This window comes from Haliotis rufescens, unplaced genomic scaffold (assembly GCF_023055435.1).
Source record: "Haliotis rufescens isolate VD_foot unplaced genomic scaffold, xgHalRufe1.0.p SCAF_9, whole genome shotgun sequence".
Taxonomy (NCBI): domain Eukaryota; kingdom Metazoa; phylum Mollusca; class Gastropoda; order Lepetellida; family Haliotidae; genus Haliotis; species Haliotis rufescens.
In genome coordinates this window covers 5,818,460-5,839,215 of record NW_025964383.1, presented here as the reverse complement: position 1 = coordinate 5,839,215, position 20,756 = coordinate 5,818,460, and the positions used below count along the sequence as shown (strand labels likewise).

The window sequence follows — 20,756 nt, the reverse complement described above, 5'->3', positions numbered from 1 at the left end:
TCAGTAGCTAGTCCTATATTGAATCTTGATTGACCGCCATTTTGCTTTCTCGGACGATCGATATCCAATTTTTTTATGGTCAATAATTAAGTACAGATGAAAAAAGTATTCAAATAACTATTGCTATCAACGATATTTTAGTATTTGTGATTAAATTATCTGTCTTGTTTTTAAAAAAATCTTTAGTTTAAAAAAACCTTTTCCCGTGAGGTCACGTGATAACCAAATATGGGATAATAGTCTCGATCCAAATGTTACAACGCGTACACTTGAGCAGACTCATGAATATAACTCATGAATATTAATTAGACCGTTCACTACGTTAACAGATCGTTATTATAACAGAAACAAACGTATGTTTTCCATGTAAATCTAAAATGATATTATTTGTTATTAATTGTCCTGTGAATTAAACAATTTAAATTGAAACAATTCATAATTCATCATATTATGAATACGTAAACTTGTAATGTGTGTGAAAAGTCGTACTAAAATACGCTATTTGAAGGGGGCGTGGCCTAAATGCAAATGTCCGATTGGGATTTTAAATTTTCCGGACCCCTGGTCTGTACCATCAACACAGTCCATCCACTGACTGTCTGTACCATCAACACAGTCCATCCACTGACTGTCTGTACCATCAACACAGTCCATCCACTGACTGTCTGTACCATCAACCCAGTCTGTCCACTGACTGTCTGTACCATCGCCTCATTCCGTGAACTGACTGTCTGCACCATCAACCCAGTCCATCCACTGACTGTCTAAACCATCAACTCAGTCCATCCACTGACTGTCTGTAACATCAACACGGTCCATCCACTGACTGTCTGTACCATCAACTCAGTCCATCCACTGACTGTCTGCACCATCAACACAGTCCATCCACTGACTGTCTGTACCATCAACACAGTCCATCCACTGACTGTCTGTACCATCAACCCAGTCTGTCCACTGACTGTCTAAACCATCAACTCAGTCCATCCACTGACTGTCTGTAACATCAACCCAGTCCATCCACTGACTGTCTGTACCATCAACTCAGTCCATCCACTGACTGTCTGTACCATCAACTCAGTCCATCCACTGACTGTCTAAACCATCAACTCAGTCCATCCACTGACTGTCTGTACCAGGGGTCCGGAAACCGTCATATGCGCCGGACATGTCCGATTGGGAATCTCAAAAGTCCGTTTTAAAATATTGCTTACCGGACATTTTAAAAAGTATTGTCCGGACATTCTTAAATTTTGACCGGACATGATCAACAGTTAGGACTGAGCAGTTTCTGTCTGCAGTTGCAACACAATGAAGATTAACTACACTGACAAGCTTTGTTTGTTTTGATTGCTGTAAATACATCGTACCTACACGATAGTCCAATCGGTCAATCACTGTAATAGGCAATAAACTGAGTTGACACTGATTAATCGAGGATTAATTACTGAGAACATCTTGTTAATTTGAGTGAAAGGTGTTTACAACTGTACATTAATACCTTGCATCATCGATGTACCTCATTATCCTCACAATGCTACGATACGTAACCTCAGACAAGAAGCGAAAGCGTGACGACAGCCAGTCGACCGATGCAGATCAGTCGAGCGGATCTGCCAAACCCTCAAAGTCTGGACGATCATTTTGTAAGTCGTGGCTAACGACTTTCACTTGGTTGACATACAATGAGGATTTGCAGATTTTATTGTTTTTCAGTAGCTAGTCGTATATTGAATCTTGATTGACCGCCATTTTGCTTTCTCGGACGATCGATATCCAATTTTTTTATGGTCAATAATTAAGTACAGATGAAAAAAGTATTCAAATAACTATTGCTATCAACGATATTTTAGTATTTGTGATTAAATTATCTGTCTTGTTTTTAAAAAAATCTTTAGTTTAAAAAAACCTTTTCCCGTGAGGTCACGTGATAACCAAATATGGGATAATAGTCTCGATCCAAATGTTACAACGCGTACACTTGAGCAGACTCATGAATATAACTCATGAATATTAATTAGACCGTTCACTACGTTAACAGATCGTTATTATAACAGAAACAAACGTATGTTTTCCATGTAAATCTAAAATGATATTATTTGTTATTAATTGTCCTGTGAATTAAACAATTTAAATTGAAACAATTCATAATTCATCATATTATGAATACGTAAACTTGTAATGTGTGTGAAAAGTCGTACTAAAATACGCTATTTGAAGGGGGCGTGGCCTAAATGCAAATGTCCGATTGGGATTTTAAATTTTCCGGACCCCTGGTCTGTACCATCAACACAGTCCATCCACTGACTGTCTGTACCATCAACACAGTCCATCCACTGACTGTCTGTACCATCAACACAGTCCATCCACTGACTGTCTGTACCATCAACCCAGTCTGTCCACTGACTGTCTGTACCATCGCCTCATTCCGTGAACTGACTGTCTGCACCATCAACCCAGTCCATCCACTGACTGTCTAAACCATCAACTCAGTCCATCCACTGACTGTCTGTAACATCAACACGGTCCATCCACTGACTGTCTGTACCATCAACTCAGTCCATCCACTGACTGTCTGCACCATCAACACAGTCCATCCACTGACTGTCTGTACCATCAACACAGTCCATCCACTGACTGTCTGTAACATCAACCCAGTCCATCCACTGACTGTCTGTACCATCAACCCAGTCCATCCACTGACTGTCTGTACCATCAACTCAGTCCATCCACTGACTGTCTGTAACATCAACCCAGTCCATCCACTGACTGTCTAAACCATCAACTCAGTCCATCCACTGACTGTCTGTACCAGGGGTCCGGAAACCGTCATATGCGCCGGACATGTCCGATTGGGAATCTCAAAAGTCCGTTTTAAAATATTGCTTACCGGACATTTTAAAAAGTATTGTCCGGACATTCTTAAATTTTGACCGGACATGATCAACAGTTAGGACTGAGCAGTTTCTGTCTGCAGTTGCAACACAATGAAGATTAACTACACTGACAAGCTTTGTTTGTTTTGATTGCTGTAAATACATCGTACCTACACGATAGTCCAATCGGTCAATCACTGTAATAGGCAATAAACTGAGTTGACACTGATTAATCGAGGATTAATTACTGAGAACATCTTGTTAATTTGAGTGAAAGGTGTTTACAACTGTACATTAATACCTTGCATCATCGATGTACCTCATTATCCTCACAATGCTACGATACGTAACCTCAGACAAGAAGCGAAAGCGTGACGACAGCCAGTCGACCGATGCAGATCAGTCGAGCGGATCTGCCAAACCCTCAAAGTCTGGACGATCATTTTGTAAGTCGTGGCTAACGACTTTCACTTGGTTGACATACAATGAGGATTTGCAGATTTTATTGTTTTTCAGTAGCTAGTCGTATATTGAATCTTGATTGACCGCCATTTTGCTTTCTCGGACGATCGATATCCAATTTTTTTATGGTCAATAATTAAGTACAGATGAAAAAAGTATTCAAATAACTATTGCTATCAACGATATTTTAGTATTTGTGATTAAATTATCTGTCTTGTTTTTAAAAAAATCTTTAGTTTAAAAAAACCTTTTCCCGTGAGGTCACGTGATAACCAAATATGGGATAATAGTCTCGATCCAAATGTTACAACGCATACACTTGAGCAGACTCATGAATATAACTCATGAATATTAATTAGACCGTTCACTACGTTAACAGATCGTTATTATAACAGAAACAAACGTATGTTTTCCATGTAAATCTAAAATGATATTATTTGTTATTAATTGTCCTGTGAATTAAACAATTTAAATTGAAACAATTCATAATTCATCATATTATGAATACGTAAACTTGTAATGTGTGTGAAAAGTCGTACTAAAATACGCTATTTGAAGGGGGCGTGGCCTAAATGCAAATGTCCGATTGGGATTTTAAATTTTCCGGACCCCTGGTCTGTACCATCAACACAGTCCATCCACTGACTGTCTGTACCATCAACACAGTCCATCCACTGACTGTCTGTACCATCAACACAGTCCATCCACTGACTGTCTGTACCATCAACCCAGTCTGTCCACTGACTGTCTGTACCATCGCCTCATTCCGTGAACTGACTGTCTGCACCATCAACCCAGTCCATCCACTGACTGTCTAAACCATCAACTCAGTCCATCCACTGACTGTCTGTAACATCAACACGGTCCATCCACTGACTGTCTGTACCATCAACTCAGTCCATCCACTGACTGTCTGCACCATCAACACAGTCCATCCACTGACTGTCTGTACCATCAACACAGTCCATCCACTGACTGTCTGTACCATCAACCCAGTCTGTCCACTGACTGTCTAAACCATCAACTCAGTCCATCCACTGACTGTCTGTAACATCAACCCAGTCCATCCACTGACTGTCTGTACCATCAACCCAGTCCATCCACTGACTGTCTGTACCATCAACTCAGTCCATCCACTGACTGTCTGTAACATCAACCCAGTCCATCCACTGACTGTCTGTACCATCAACCCAGTCCATCCACTGACTGTCTATACCATCAACCCAGTCCATCCACTGACTGTCTGCACCATCGCCTCATTCCGTGAACTGACTGTCTGCACCATCAACCCAGTCTGTCCACTGACTGTCTGTACCATCAACTCAGTCCATCCACTGACTGTCTGCACCATCGCCTCATTCCGTGAACTGACTGTCTGCACCATCAACCCAGTCTGTCCACTGACTGTCTGTACCATCAACTCAGTCCATCCACTGACTGTCTGCACCATCGCCTCATTCCGTGAACTGACTGTCTGTACAATCAACTCAGTCCATCCACTGACTGTCTGTACCATCAACCCAGTCCATCCACTGACTGTCTGTACCATCAACTCAGTCCATCCACTGAATGTCTGCACCATCGCCTCATTCCGTGAACTGACTGTCTGCACCATCAACCCAGTCTGTCCACTGACTGTCTAAACCATCAACTCAGTCCATCCACTGACTGTCTGTAACATCAACCCAGTCCATCCACTGACTGTCTGTACCATCAACACAGTCCATCCACTGACTGTCTGCACCATGAACACTGTCCATCCACTGACTGTCTGCACCATCAACCCAGTCTGTCCACTGACTGTCTGTACCATCAACTCAGTCCATCCACTGACTGTCTGTAACATCAACCCAGTCCATCCACTGACTGTCAGTACCATCAACCGAGTCTGTCCACTGACTGTCTGTACCATCAACCCAGTCCATCCACTGACTGTTTGTACCATCAACCCAGTCTGTCCACTGACTGTCTGTACCATCAACACAGTCTGTCCACTGACTGTCTATACCATCAACCCAGTCTGTCCATTGACTGTTTGTCCCTTCACCCCAGTCTGTCCACTGACTGTCTGTACATCAACACAGTCCATCCACTGACTGTCTGCACCATCAACCCAGTCAGTCCACTGACTGTCTGTACCATCGCCTCATTCCGTGATCTGACTGTCTGTACCATCGCCTCATTCCGTAAACTGACTGTCTAAACCATCAACACAGTCCATCCACTGACTCTCTGCACCATCAACACAGTTTATCCACTGACTTTCTGTACCATCAACCCAGTCCATCCACTGACTGTCTGTACCATCAACCCAGTCTGTCCACTGACTGTTTGTCCCTTCAACCCAGTCCATTCACTGACTGTCTGTACATCAACACAGTCCATCCACTGACTGTCTGCACCATCAACACAGTTTATCCACTGACTGTCTGTACCATCAACCCAGTCCATCCACTGACTGTCTATACCATCAACCCAGTCTGTCCACTGACTGTTTGTCCCTTCAACCCAGTCCATTCACTGACTGTCTGTACCATCAACACAGTCCATCCACTGACTGTCTGCACCATCAACACAGTTTATCCACTGACTGTCTGTACCATCAACCCAGTCCATCCACTGACTGTCTATACCATCAACCCAGTCTGTCCACTGACTGTTTGTCCCTTCAACCCAGTCCATCCACTGACTGTCTATACCATCAACCCAGTCCATCCACTGACTGTCTGCACCATCAACACAGTTTATCCACTGACTGTCTGTACCATCAACACAGTCCATCCACTGACTGTCTGCACCATCAACACAGTCCATCCACTGACTGTCTGTACCATCAACCCAGTTCATCCACTGACTGTCTGTACCATCAACCCAGTCCATCCACTGACTGTCTGTACCATCAACACAGTCCATCCACTGACTGTCTGCACCATGAACACTGTCCATCCACTGACTGTCTGCACCATCAACCCAGTCTGTCCACTGACTGTCTGTACCATCAACTCAGTCCATCCACTGACTGTCTGTAACATCAACCCAGTCCATCCACTGACTGTCAGTACCATCAACCGAGTCTGTCCACTGACTGTCTGTACCATCAACCCAGTCCATCCACTGACTGTTTGTACCATCAACCCAGTCTGTCCACTGACTGTCTGTACCATCAACCCAGTCTGTCCACTGACTGTCTGTACCATCAACTCAGTCCATCCACTGACTGTCTGTAACATCAACCCAGTCCATCCACTGACTGTCAGTACCATCAACCGAGTCTGTCCACTGACTGTCTGTACCATCAACCCAGTCCATCCACTGACTGTCAGTACCATCAACCGAGTCTGTCCACTGACTGTCTGTACCATCAACCCAGTCCATCCACTGACTGTCTGTACCATCAACCCAGTCCATCCACTGACTGTTTGTACCATCAACCCAGTCTGTCCACTGACTGTCTGTACCATCAACACAGTCTGTCCACTGACTGTCTATACCATCAACCCAGTCTGTCCATTGACTGTTTGTCCCTTCACCCCAGTCTGTCCACTGACTGTCTATACCATCAACCCAGTCAGTCCACTGACTGTCTGTACCATCGCCTCATTCCGTGATCTGACTGTCTGTACCATCGCCTCATTCCGTAAACTGACTGTCTAAACCATCAACACAGTCCATCCACTGACTCTCTCCACCATCAACACAGTTTATCCACTGACTTTCTGTACCATCAACCCAGTCCATCCACTGACTGTCTGTACCATCAACCCAGTCTGTCCACTGACTGTTTGTCCCTTCAACCCAGTCCATTCACTGACTGTCTGTACCATCAACACAGTCCATCCACTGACTGTCTGCACCATCAACACAGTTTATCCACTGACTGTCTGTACCATCAACCCAGTCCATCCACTGACTGTCTATACCATCAACCCAGTCTGTCCACTGACTGTTTGTCCCTTCAACCCAGTCCATCCACTGACTGTCTATACCATCAACCCAGTCCATCCACTGACTGTCTGCACCATCAACACAGTTTATCCACTGACTGTCTGTACCATCAACACAGTCCATCCACTGACTGTCTGCACCATCAACACAGTCCATCCACTGACTGTCTGTACCATCAACCCAGTTCATCCACTGACTGTCTGTACCATCAACCCAGTTCATCCACTGACTGTCTGTACCATCAACTCAGTCCATCCACTGACTGTCTGCACCATCAACACAGTCCATCCACTGACTGTCTGTACCATCAACCCAGTTCATCCACTGACTGTCTGTACCATCAACCCAGTTCATCCACTGACTGTCTGTACCATGAACCCAGTTCATCCACTGACTGTCTATACCATCAACCCAGTCTGTCCACTGACTGTTTGTCCCTTCAACCCAGTCCATCCACTGACTGTCTGCACCATCGCCTCATTCCGTCCACTGACTGTCTGTACCATCGCCCCATTCCGTGAACTGACTGTCTGTACCATCAACCCAGTCCATCCACTGACTGTCTGCACGATGAACCCAGTCCATCCACTGACTGTTTGTCCCTTCAACCCAGTCTGTCCACTGACTGTCTGTACCATCAACCCAGTCTGTCCACTGACTGTCTGTACCATCAACCCAGTCTGTCCACTGACTGTCTGCACCATCAACCCAGTCTGTCCACTGACTGTTTGTCCCTTCAACCCAGTCTGTCCACTGACTGTCTGCACCATCAACTCAGTCCATCCACTGACTATCTATACCATCAACCAAGTCTGTCCACTGACTGTTTGTCCCTTCACCCCAGTCCATCCACTGACTGTCTGTACCATCAACACAGTCCATCCACTGACTGTCTGCACCTTTAACACTGTCCATCCACTGACTGTCTGTACCATCAACCCAGTCTGTCCACTGACTGTCTGTACCATCGCCTCATATCGTCCACTGACTGTCTGTACCATCGCCTCATTCCGTGAACTGACTGTCTGTACCATCAACCAAGTCCATCCCCTGACTGTCTGCACGATGAACCCAGTCCATCCATTGACTGTTTGTCCCTTCAACCCAGTCTGTCCACTGACTGTTTGTCCCTTCAACCCAGTCTGTCCACTGACTGTCTGCACCATCAACCCAGTCTGTCCACTGACTGTCTGTAACATCAACCCAGTCCATCCACTGACTGTCTGTACCATCAACCCAGTCCGTCCACTGACTGTCTGTACCATCAACCCAGTCTGTCCACTGACTGTCTGTACGATTCTTCATTCCGTCCACTGACTGTCTGTACCATCACCTCATTCCGTGAACTGACTGTCTGCACCCTCAACCCAGTCCATCCACTGACTGTCTGCACCATGAACCCAGTCCGTCTACTGACTGTCTGTAGCATCAACCCAGTTCATCCACTGACTGTCTGTACCATCAACCCAGTCTGTCCACTGACTGTCTGTACGATCGCCTCATTCCATCCACTGACTGTCTGTACCATCGCCTCATTCCATGAACTGACTGTCTGCACCCTCAACCCAGTCCATCCACTGACTGTCTGCACCATGAACCCAGTCCATCCACTGACTGTCTGTAACATCAACCCAGTCTGTCCACTGACTGTCTGTACCATCGCCTCATTCCATGAACTGACTGTCTGTAACATCAACCCAGTCCATCCACTGACTGTCTGCACCCTCAACACAGTCCATCCACTGACTGTTTGTACCATCAACTCAGTCCATCCACTGACTGTCTGTAACATCAACCCAGTCTGTCCACTGACTGTCTGTACCATCAACCCAGCCTGTCCACTGACTGTCTGTATGATCGCCTCATTCTGTCCACTGACTGTCTGTACGATCGCCTCATTCCATCCACTGACTGTCTGTACCATCGCCTCATTCCATGAACTGACTGTCTGCACCCTCAACCCAGTCCATCCACTGACTGTCTGCACCATCAACACAGTCCATCCACTGACTGTCTGTACCATCAACCCAGTCTGTCCACTGACTGTTTGTACCATCAACCCAGTCCATCCACTGACTGTCTGTACCATCAACCCAGTCCATCCACTGACTGTCTGTACCATCAACCCAGTCCGTCCACTGACTTTCTGTACCATCAACCCAGTCTGTCCACTGACTGTCTGTAAGATTCTTCATTCCGTCCACTGACTGTCTGTACCATCACCTCATTCCGTGAACTGACTGTCTGCACCCTCAACCCAGTCCATCCATTGACTGTCTGTAACATCAACCCAGTCCATCCACTGACTGTCTGTACCATCAACTCAGTCCATCCACTGACTGTCTGTACCATCAACTCAGTCCATCCACTGACTGTCTGTAACATCAACCCAGTCCATCCACTGACTGTCTGTACCATCAACCCAGTCCATCCAATGACTGTCTGTACCATCAACCCAGTCCATCCACTGACTGTCTGCACCATCGCCTCATTCCGTGAACTGACTGTCTGCACCATCAACCCAGTCCATCGACTGACTGTCTGCACCATCGCCTCATTCCGTGAACTGACTGTCTGTACCATCAACCCAGTCTGTCCACTGTCTGTCTGTAACATCAACCCAGTCCATCCACTGACTGTCTGTACTATCAACCCAGTCCGTCCACTGACTGTCTGTACCATCAACCCAGTCTGTCCACTGACTGTCTGTACGATTCTTCATTCCGTCCACTGACTGTCTGTACCATCACCTCATTCCGTGAACTGACTGTCTGCACCCTCAACCCAGTCCATCCACTGACTGTCTGCACCATGAACCCAGTCCGTCTACTGACTGTCTGTAGCATCAACCCAGTCCATCCACTGACTGTCTGTACCATCAACCCAGTCTGTCCACTGACTGTCTGTACGATCGCCTCATTCCGTCCACTGACTGTCTGTACCATTGCCTCATTCCATGAACTGACTGTCTGCACCCTCAACCCAGTCCATCCACTGACTGTCTGCACCATGAACCCAGTCCGTCCACTGACTGTCTGTACCATCAACCCAGTCTGTCCACTGACTGTCTGTACCATCACCTCATTCCGTGAACTGACTGTCTGTAACATCAACCCAGTCCATCCACTGACTGTCAGTACCATCAACCCAGTCCATCCACTGACTGTCTGTACGATTCTTCATTCCGTCCACTGACTGTCTGTACCATCACCTCATTCCGTGAACTGACTGTCTGCACCCTCAACCCAGTCTGTCCATTGACTGTCTGCACCATGAACCCAGTCCATCTACTGACTGTCTGTAGCATCAACCCAGTCCATCCACTGACTGTCTGTACCATCAACCCAGTCTGTCCACTGACTGTCTGTATGATCGCCTCATTCCGTCCACTGACTGTCTGTACGATCGCCTCATTCTGTCCACTGACTGTCTGTACCATCGCCTCATTCCGTGAACTGACTGTCTGCACCCTCAACCCAGTCCATCCACTGACTGTCTGCACCATGAACCCAGTCCGTCCACTGACTGTCAGTAGCATCAACCCAGTCCATCCACTGACTGTTTGTACCATCAACCCAGTCTATCCACTGACTGTCTGTACGATCGCCTCATTCCGTCCACTGACTTTCTGCACCATCAACCCAGTCTGTCCACTGACTTTCTGCACCATCAACCCAGTCTGTCCACTGACTGTCTGTACGATCGCCTCATTCCGTCCACTGACTTTCTGCACCATCAACCCAGCCTGTCCACTGACTGTCTGTACGATTGCGTCATTCCGTCCACTGACTGTCTGTACCATCAACCCAGTCCGTCCACTGACTGCCTGTACGATCGCCTCATTCCGTCCACTGACTGTCTGTACCATCGCCTCATTCCATCCACTGACTCTCTGTACCATCAACACTGTCTGTCCACTGACTGTCTGTACGATCGCCTCATTCCGTCCACTGACTGTCTGTACCATCGCCTCATTCCGTCCACTGACTGTCTGTACCATCGCCTCATTCCGTCCACTGACTGTCTGTACCATGAACACTGTCTGTCCACTGACTGTCTGTACGATCGCCTCATTCCGTCCACTGACTGTCTGTACCATCGCCTCATTCCGTCCACTGACTGTCTGTACCATCACCTCATTCCGTCCACTGACTGCCTGTACCATCAACGCTGTCTGTCCACTGACTGTCTGTACGATCGCCTCATTCCGTCCACTGACTGTCTGTACCATCAACACTGTCTGTCCACTGACTGTCTGTACGATCGCCTCATTCCGTCCACTGACTGTCTGTACCATCGCCTCATTCCGTCCACTGACTGTCTGTACCATCACCTCATTCCGTCCACTGACTGTCTGTACCATCAACCCAGTCCATCCACTGACTGTCTGTACCATCAACCCAGTCCGTCCACTGACTGCCTGTACCATCCCCCTAGTTTTGCTTCCACATCACCTTCAGACACTCAGTTTGGTGTAGACAGCGTCTAATGTTCAAAAGACAAGGCTTGGAAAGTGGACTGTTCACAGATGAGTCCAGGTTTCATCTGGAGAGCTCCGATGGTCGTGGAAGGGTCTTCAGGCATCCAGGAGAGCATTTTTTATGACTCGACATGGTCCGTTTGGGGATGGCAGCGTAATGTTTTGTGGTGGCATCACAACTCATCGGCAATTTGAATGGCAGTCGCCCTGTAACAGACTTTTTGAGGCAGAATAACATTGCCGTACTGCCATGGGCTGTTTCTCCAAATATCTCCCCTTCAGTCTGGAATGAGATGAAACAACACCTACCACAGGACCAGAACCAGCCGGTAACCCAAGCTCTTTTGACATTAAGAATGTCATTTAGAATCCACTGCTACCTCATCTGCATCAACACAAATGATGGTCAGACCTGATAATGATACGGCTAATTGAGTTGTTTCACCACCCTTCTTTTAGGGTGTCTTGCTCTGTCTCCTGTTACCAGGTAGGGGTTTGTCAATGAATTTGTTATAATAAAAATTGTTGAGATGAAGGACCACATATTATGTTGTTATTTTTCAATCACGTAACATTTAGGTTGTCTGAAGCACAGTTACTTTTTTACACTAATATTCACTGTTGTAACCACTTCATCATGACAGTTTATATCCTGCTCCACCACATACCACTGATTGCTGTCATTATTGTTTCTTGGAGAGTTAATGCCAGTTCTCATAATCAACTCCACATTGTGTAGTTAAGACTGAATAATTTGTCCAAGATAACCTTTTTGTAATCCCAAAGTCCACACCCTAGCTGTTATGGAGATAGCGTTGTTATTAGTGAAGCAGTCTTGCTGGCTGCCTGGATGTGATTTGAGTGGCCAGCTCCATGTCAGGCTGCATGTTGACATTGCAGTGTTGTCAATGTGTCAGTACCACCCCACCTTGTTCTGTGGACAGGAAGCAGTCTGTGTCCTACTGGCTGGAACTGTTAGGAGAAGATAACTCTCATGTCATCAATGCCAACATTAATCGTTGGAGAGTAGGATTCAAATATAAGGAGACCCTTCACTGTATGTTGTAAGACTTTGTGATATTACTCCCAAGGAAATTGGTATACTACAGAGGCTGGTCATAACAGAATGTGCTGTATATGTCAAAGTACATTTGTTTTGCAGGTCCTATATTTAACCACTGCTTTGCACAAGGCATGGTTTTATACTTGTCCTACAAATTGACAAGTGGAATATATAAATGATGTTTTATTGCATCAACTTTCACCTCACGCTGAGCTGATAAGATTTGCAGTATCTCAGACCTGTGTCCTGTTAGTAGTTATCATTGTGTAGGAGTTATGGCTCGCAAATTAGAAGCATGTGAAACTGATGTCTTATATCAGTTAGATAGATTGCATTTCAGTATGAGGAAGTCAATATAGTTTTTATACAAACCTAGTTGTTTATGTTATGTTACACCTCATTGGGTTGAAGGGCAAGAAGTGTTTACTTTCTGTCACCTGGTGGGCCCAGATATTAGTGTTTGTATTGATGATAATTAAGGTTTAACATGTTTCTGACATGAGGATATTTTCTCTTTTTAGGCTTCGAAATTAAAGCCCCACATACAGGCCTCTGAGTGAGAAAATAGAGGAAACAGGTTGATAAAATGTCTGGTAGTCGTTAACTTTTACTTGTTCCTCCTTAAACTACAATGCTTGTTGAGCTGAAACTTTGTATGAATGTCATTTTTTTTATCATCACATAAATGCATTTTTTGGCACATTTTCATTTTTGATCCTGTTATGATCTGTTACTTTTATGTACGAATGTTTTTCAAGTGTTACTGCTTTATCAAAATCTAAACTACAACACTTATGGAGCTGAATCTTTGTATAAATGTTCCCAGCTTGTCACCTGCCAGTTTTGGAATTCCATTAATGGCTATTAACTGGCCTTCTCTGTGGCCTTCTCAAAGCGTATTGAAATTTGGCATAGGTGTTTTCAGTTGTTTGACCTAAGAAATATCTTCCATTTGTTTTAATATTTTGAATTTGAACTATCATTCAACCTGTACAGCATAATAGTTGGTTTCACTAGCCTGTCACCATGTTTCATTCAGTGAACTGCATACAATGCAAATGGCAAAATGGCAAAAAGTAAATGAAACCAAACTGACGCAACTGAACAAATGACCAACAGCACTTCAGTATGATTCTTGTTAAGGTTATTGGGGTACATGACCCCAATAACCCAGACTCTGACATTTACAGTTGGAAAACTGAATCGATGCCATATGCCTAAATCAAGAGGCAGATAATCTCATTCAGGGCTCATTAAAGTGTGGTCAGCAATGATTGAAGAGTTTACGCTAAACTATGTAGCTGTAATTCACTTCATACTTAACAGTTTTGTTAGCAGTAAAACTATAAGAGGAAGGGTCCTGATGAGTTACTTCAGAGAGTGGTGTGTTAGGGAGGTCACCAAGACATGGTTCTGGTCAGCATCTGACCCACTGTTTTCCATCATCATTTATTTATGGGAGTCTCACCCACATTCTGCTGTTAGCACTTGTGTGAGACACAGTGTCTGGGAAGCTGTGAGAAGTGTTTGTCTGGCCCCAGGAGAGAAGGTGGTGGGTGTGCAGCAGACACCACACTACAGCCTAGCAGGCTTGGGTTGGGCATGTTAGGATGGTGTCTAGACAGCCACATATAAGAGAAGGACAATGTCTTCATTTTTTTCTTCTAAATTCATACTGTTTTCACAAGAGATTTTGATCTTGTATTAGGAGAATCAATGGGAACTTTCTGCACTATGAGGTTCATTAAAACCTATTGTGTCAGTATGTCATTTATTCCATGGAACACACACTACACAAACACATATTCGCCCCTCCATGTGATGTTACTTCATTCATCTGCTGGTGGCCTGGTTTGATGCCCACCAGTTGTGATGTTACTTCATTCATCTGTTGGTGGCCTGGTTTGATGCCCACCAGTTGTGTTGCTACTACATTGATCAGTTGGTGGTCTGGTTTGATGCCTACCAGTTGTGTTGCTACTACATTGATCAGTTGGTGGCCTGGTTTGATGCCCACCAGTTGTGATGTTACTTCATTCATCTGCTGGTGGCCTGGTTTGATGCCCACCAGTTGCGATGTTACTTCATTCATCTGCTGGTGGCCTGGTTTGATGCCCACCAGTTGTGATGTTACTTCATTCATCTGCTGGTGGCCTGGTTTGATGCCCACCAGTTGTGATGTTACTTCATTCATCTGTTGGTGGCCTGGTTTGATGCCCACCAGTTGTGTTGCTACTACATTGATCAGTTGGTGGTCTGGTTTGATGCCTACCAGTTGTGTTGCTACTACATTGATCAGTTGGTGGCCTGGTTTGATGCCCACCAGTTGTGATGTTACTTCATTCATCTGCAGGTGGCCTGGTTTGATGCCAACCAGTTGCAATGTTACTTCATTCATCTGCTGGTGGCCTGGTTTGATGCCCACCAGTTGTGATGTTACTTCATTCATCTGCAGGTGGCCTGGTTTGATCCCCACCAGTTGTGATGTTACTTCATTCATCTGTTGGTGGCCTGGTTTGATGCCCACCAGTTGTGATGTTACTTTATTCATCTGTTGGTGGCCTGGTTTGATGCACAGCAGTTGTGATGTTACTTCATTCATCTGCAGGTGCCCTGGTTTGTTGCCCACCAGTTGTGTTGCTACATTGATCAGTTGGTGGCCTGGTTTGATGCCCACCAGTTGTGTTGCTACATTGATCAGTTGGTGGCCTGGTTTGATGCCTACCAGTTGTGATGTTACTTTATTCATCTGTTGGTGGCCTGGTTTGATGCACAGCAGTTGTGATGTTACTTCATTCATCTGTTGGTGGCCTGGTTTGATGCCCACCAGTTGTGTTGCTACATTGATCAGTTGGTGGCCTGGTTTGATGCCTACCAGTTGTGTTGCTACTACATTGATCAGTTGGTGGCCTGGTTTGATGCCTACCAGTTGTTTTGCTACTACATTGATCAGTTGGTTGCCTGGTTTGATCCCCACCAGTTGTGATGTTACTTCATTTATCTGCTGGTGGCCTGGTTTGTTGCCCACCAGTTGTGTTGCTACTACATTGATCAGTTGGTGGCCTGGTTTGATGCCCACCAGTTGTGTTGCTACATTGATCAGTTGGTGGCCTGGTTTGTTGCCCACCAGTTGTGTTGCTACTACATTGATCAGTTGGTGGCCTGGTTTGATGCCCACCAGTTGTGTTGCTACTACATTGATCAGTTGGTGGCCTGGTTTGATGCCCACCAGTTGTGTTGCTACTACATTGATCAGTTGGTGGCCTGGTTTGATGCCCACCAGTTGTGTTGCTACTACATTGATCAGTTGGTGGCCTGGTTTGATGCCCACCAGTTGTGTTGCTACATTGATCAGTTGGTGGCCTGGTTTGATGCCCACCAGTTGTGTTGCTACTACATTGATCAGTTGGTGGCCTGGTTTGTTGCCCACCAGTTGTGTTGCTACTACATTGATCAGTTGGTGGCCTGGTTTGATGCCCACCAGTTGTGTTGCTACATTGATCAGTTGGTGGCCTGGTTTGATGCCCACCAGTTGTGTTGCTACTACATTGATCAGTTGGTGGCCTGGTTTGTTGCCCACCAGTTGTGTTGCTACTACATTGATCAGTTGGTGGCCTGGTTTGATGCCCATCAGTTGTGTTGCTACATTGATCAGTTGGTGGCCTGGTTTGATGCCTACCAGTTGTGTTGCTACTACATTGATCAGTTGGTGGCCTGGTTTGTTGCCCACCAGTTGTGTTGCTACTACATTGATCAGTTGGTGGCCTGGTTTGATGCCCACCAGTTGTGTTGCTACTACATTGATCAGTTGGTGGCCTGGTTTGATGCCCACCAGTTGTGTTGCCACAATGATCAGTTGGTGGCCTGGTTTGATGCCCACCAGTTGTGTTGCTACTACATTGATCAGTTGGTGGCCTATTTGTTGCCCACCAGTTGTGTTGCTACTACATTGATCAGTTGGTGGCCTGGTTTGATGCCCACCAGTTGTGTTGCTACATTGATCAGTTGGTGGCCTGGTTTGATGCCCACCAGTTGTGTTGCTACTACATTGATCAGTTGGTGGCCTGGTATGATGCCCACCAGTTGTGTTGCTACTACATTGATCAGTTGGTTGCCTGGTTTGATGCCCACCAGTTGTGTTGCTACATTGATCAGTTGGTGGCCTGGTTTGATGCCTACCAGTTGTGTTGCTACTACATTGATCAGTTGGTGGCCTGGTTTGATGCCCACCAGTTGTGTTGCTACTACATTGATCAGTTGGTGGCCTGGTTTGATGCCCACCAGTTGTGTTGCTACTACATTGATCAGTTGGTGGCCTGGTTTGATGCCCACCAGTTGTGTTGCTACATTGATCAGTTGGTGGCCTGGTTTGATGCCCACCAGTTGTGTTGCTACTACATTGATCAGTTGGTTGCCTGGTTTGATGCCCACCAGTTGTGTTGCTACATTGATCAGTTGGTGGCCTGGTTTGATGCCCACCAGTTGTGTTGCTACTACATTGATCAGTTGGTGGCCTGGTTTGATGCCCACCAGTTGTGTTGCTACTACATTGATCAGTTGGTGGCCTGGTTTGATGCCCACCAGTTGTGTTGCCACAATGATCAGTTGGTGGCCTGGTTTGATGCCTACCAGTTGTGTTGCTACTACATTGATTTGTTGGTTGCCTGGTTTGATGCCCACCAGTTGTGTTGCTACTACATTGATCAGTTGGTGGCCTGGTTTGATGCCTACCAGTTGTGTTGCTACTACATTGATCAGTTGGTGGCCTGGTTTGATGCCTACCAGTTGTGTTGCTACTACATTGATCAGTTGGTGGCCTGGTTTGATGCCCACCAGTTGTGTTGCTACATTGATCAGTTGGTGGCCTGGTTTGATGCCCACCAGTTGTGTTGCTACTACATTGTTCAGTTGGTGGCCTGGTTTGATGCCCACCAGTTGTGTTGCTACTACATTGATCAGTTGGTGGCCTGGTTTGATGCCCACCAGTTGTGTTGCTACATTGATCAGTTGGTGGCCTGGTTTGATGCCCACCAGTTGTGTTGCTACTACATTGATCAGTTGGTGGCCTGGTTTGATGCCCACCAGTTGTGTTGCTACTACATTGATCAGTTGGTGGCCTGGTTTGATGCCCACCAGTTGTGTTGCTACAATGATCAGTTGGTTGCCTGGTTTGATGCCTACCAGTTGTGTTGCTACAGATCTATTTTGTTACTTGACTTACGACATTAGTGCATGGCTATATAAGTATGTGGAAAGAAGACTGGCTTCATCTTTTGATACGCATCCAAGAAAGAGATGTCATCTGTGAAAGTCGAATAATGAAACCTGTATATTGATAAAAAAATAAAGTGTTTGTAATATTAATCTTTGAATCACAGTTTACTGCTGTAATCTGTGTGTTCTCATACTCAGTTTACTCAGCATTCCTCTGTGTAACACCTTCATCACCCTGTGGGAGAAGGTCATGTGAGTTTTGTTTAATGCCACTTTAAACAGTATTTTAGTTAAATCATGTTGTGCCAGCAAAGTCCCAAGTGCAGACTTTGGCCACCTTGGTGATCCCATGAGCATGGGTATGCTGCTGACAAACCAAAGAACATAATCAGGAAAACCAAGATTCAAACCCACAATCATTAGGTTTCTAGCACACCTAAGGGCCATGAAGTTGTTTTGCTGTAGGCGATGAAATGATGGCGTACAGAGTTGGAGTACAAATAAAACAGGAACATTGGCAATGCATTGACAACTACCCCAGTGCAATCACAGACTTCTATTCTTGATCATGAAGAACAGTAACAGGGCTTGATTTACCTCCATAAAATATGGACAGGTACAACCTATTATTTAGAAATGCAATCTAATAATTATGTCTACATGCACCAGTGGATGGTCAGAACATCTCAATTGTGTCATCTTCAGTAATCAACATCTGGCATATCTAGACACAGTCTGCTTGGAGCAGTGATGAAGATATTCAGGAGTACTGGCACTGAGTTGTGATTAATTGACAACATTGCTACAAAAGGACTGTAACAATAAACTGTATTAAAAATCATGAGATCTGAGATTGTATTTAGTCAGACTAATCTTTGCATCTATGTTTTAACTTTGAAAGATTTACATGTCAACATGCACCTGGTGCAAGTTAAATCAAGTTCCTTAACTCGAGCCCTGAGCAAGCAACAGTCAGTCAATGAGAGGTCTCCTGTCACTGTGGGCATCATATCAGAATGACCACTTTTTTTACAAGAAAACTTGTTATCCATTTGTTAACTCTGCTTTTTTATAATGACCCCTACTTCCTACCAAATAACCTTGCATTTTGGCACTGGTGAACCTGATGGGCCTTACATTTTTGGCAGCAAACATTGTTGGGTTTAAAAATTGTCGGGTGTCACTTGACCTATGAGATCACACAGTGACTTGACAAAAAAATCAGCAAAAAATCCAATGACTTGTCAATTATTTTTGTGACTTACATTGATATTTATGTTTATTTCTACTTGAGTTACAGTGTCAGTATAAACATAAACATAGAAATCAAAGTGATACAGATAAAGAAGTAATTAGCCCTGTAGTTTCTTGTTTATAATATGCACCTTCCCATTACTGGACATCATTGTTTACAATCAGGACAATATAATTTCCTGTTACACTAAACATTTGGTATACGCATCGATCACTACTATCATGTGTGATTTTCTCGTATAAAACCTTGAATGTACGGTGAATCAGTTAAACATGACCTATGTAATAACTCAAATAATTTTGAACACAATGATCGGGAGAAATTAAATCTGATGTTGATATTTAACCAGGATATATTTTGATATCTTGTTATTATAGTTACAGCTGTTTCAATGTGTATTTAAGATTAAAATAATGCTCAATATAGTACTTTGATATATTACCGACTTGTTGTTACACATGGTAGTTTGAGCAAGGCCAATCAGCAATCGTCAATATGAAAATCATAAACACATGCAGAAAAAACACAGTATTTCACTGAAATTTATTAAACAATAAAGAATAAAGTTCTGAATAAATTAATATAAATAATGTCAAAATTGAATCAAAAACTTACGGCAGGAAATACAATGATAAACAGGACGAACTAGCGTTCTTCCAGTCATGCTGTTTCTGGGGTTAAAGTGCATTTTTCTGCTCAAAATGTCATTGAGGATATATTATATATGCCCCCACCTACACAGCTGTATTGGATTTGTGAAAAAAAGGGCTCACTATACACATGAAACTACAGTTCTTTTGTCTTTTTATGTTTTATGTTGAAATATAGGGAACCTCTGCACTGGTGTCACTGATCCCAAATTCTGAACAGAAGTGTACTGTAACTAAAATGTTTATTTATCTTTTGGTGTTGTCTGACTGACAGTTAACTTGCAGATCAGCTGATCTATGTTTGTGTTGCTTGTACATCAATGCTATTTAACAGTTGACAGATCCAAGTCCTGCTCATTTCAGTCCTTCATTTGTGAACCGTGATGAGAGTTGTTTGTTTTTTTGTTGTTTTTTAATTTTTATTCAGTCATATACACAGGATACAGATGCAGTCGAATAACAGTACAAATTCATGTATAAAGGTAATTCTCAAAAGGATGTGGTACAGAGGAGGCCTAAGGCATAACCCACAGCATGGTACAGATGAAGGCATATTTATGTATACAATTAAGAAGGTGCAGTATTTATGGTACATCAAATTATGTTGCAAGCATCAAGTGAATAAGTTATTTTACAATTTGAGTAAACAAAGCCCATTTTCTGTTAAAGGCAGAGAAGTAATTATTTCTACGTGCAATATGATATTCAACGTCATAGATACTTCTTATTGTGTTCTTAAAAGCAACAAAGTCAACATTTTCATTACACTGGACAAAGATAAATCTTTTAGCAGCTACAATCAAATGGTTAATTA

General features: G+C 44.4%; 2 protein-coding genes across 8 annotated transcripts in view; one reads left to right on the top strand and one right to left on the bottom strand.

Moving 5' to 3' along the window:
- LOC124151447 (muscleblind-like protein 2a) overlaps window positions 1–20,756 on the top strand; it is a 411,834-nt gene that overhangs the window by 284,605 nt on the left and 106,473 nt on the right. The window lies entirely within an intron of this gene.
- On the bottom strand, window positions 10,861–11,280 carry LOC125377477. Its single transcript, XM_048391056.1, has one exon. The coding sequence runs from the start codon at window positions 11,278–11,280 to the stop codon at window positions 10,861–10,863; it is 420 nt and encodes a 139-aa protein (XP_048247013.1).

Excerpts from the sequence above, each read along its gene's own strand:
- LOC125377477 (XM_048391056.1), bottom strand. The coding sequence starts at position 11,280 with ATGGTACAGACAGTCAGTGGACGGAATGAGGCGATGGTACAGACAGTC.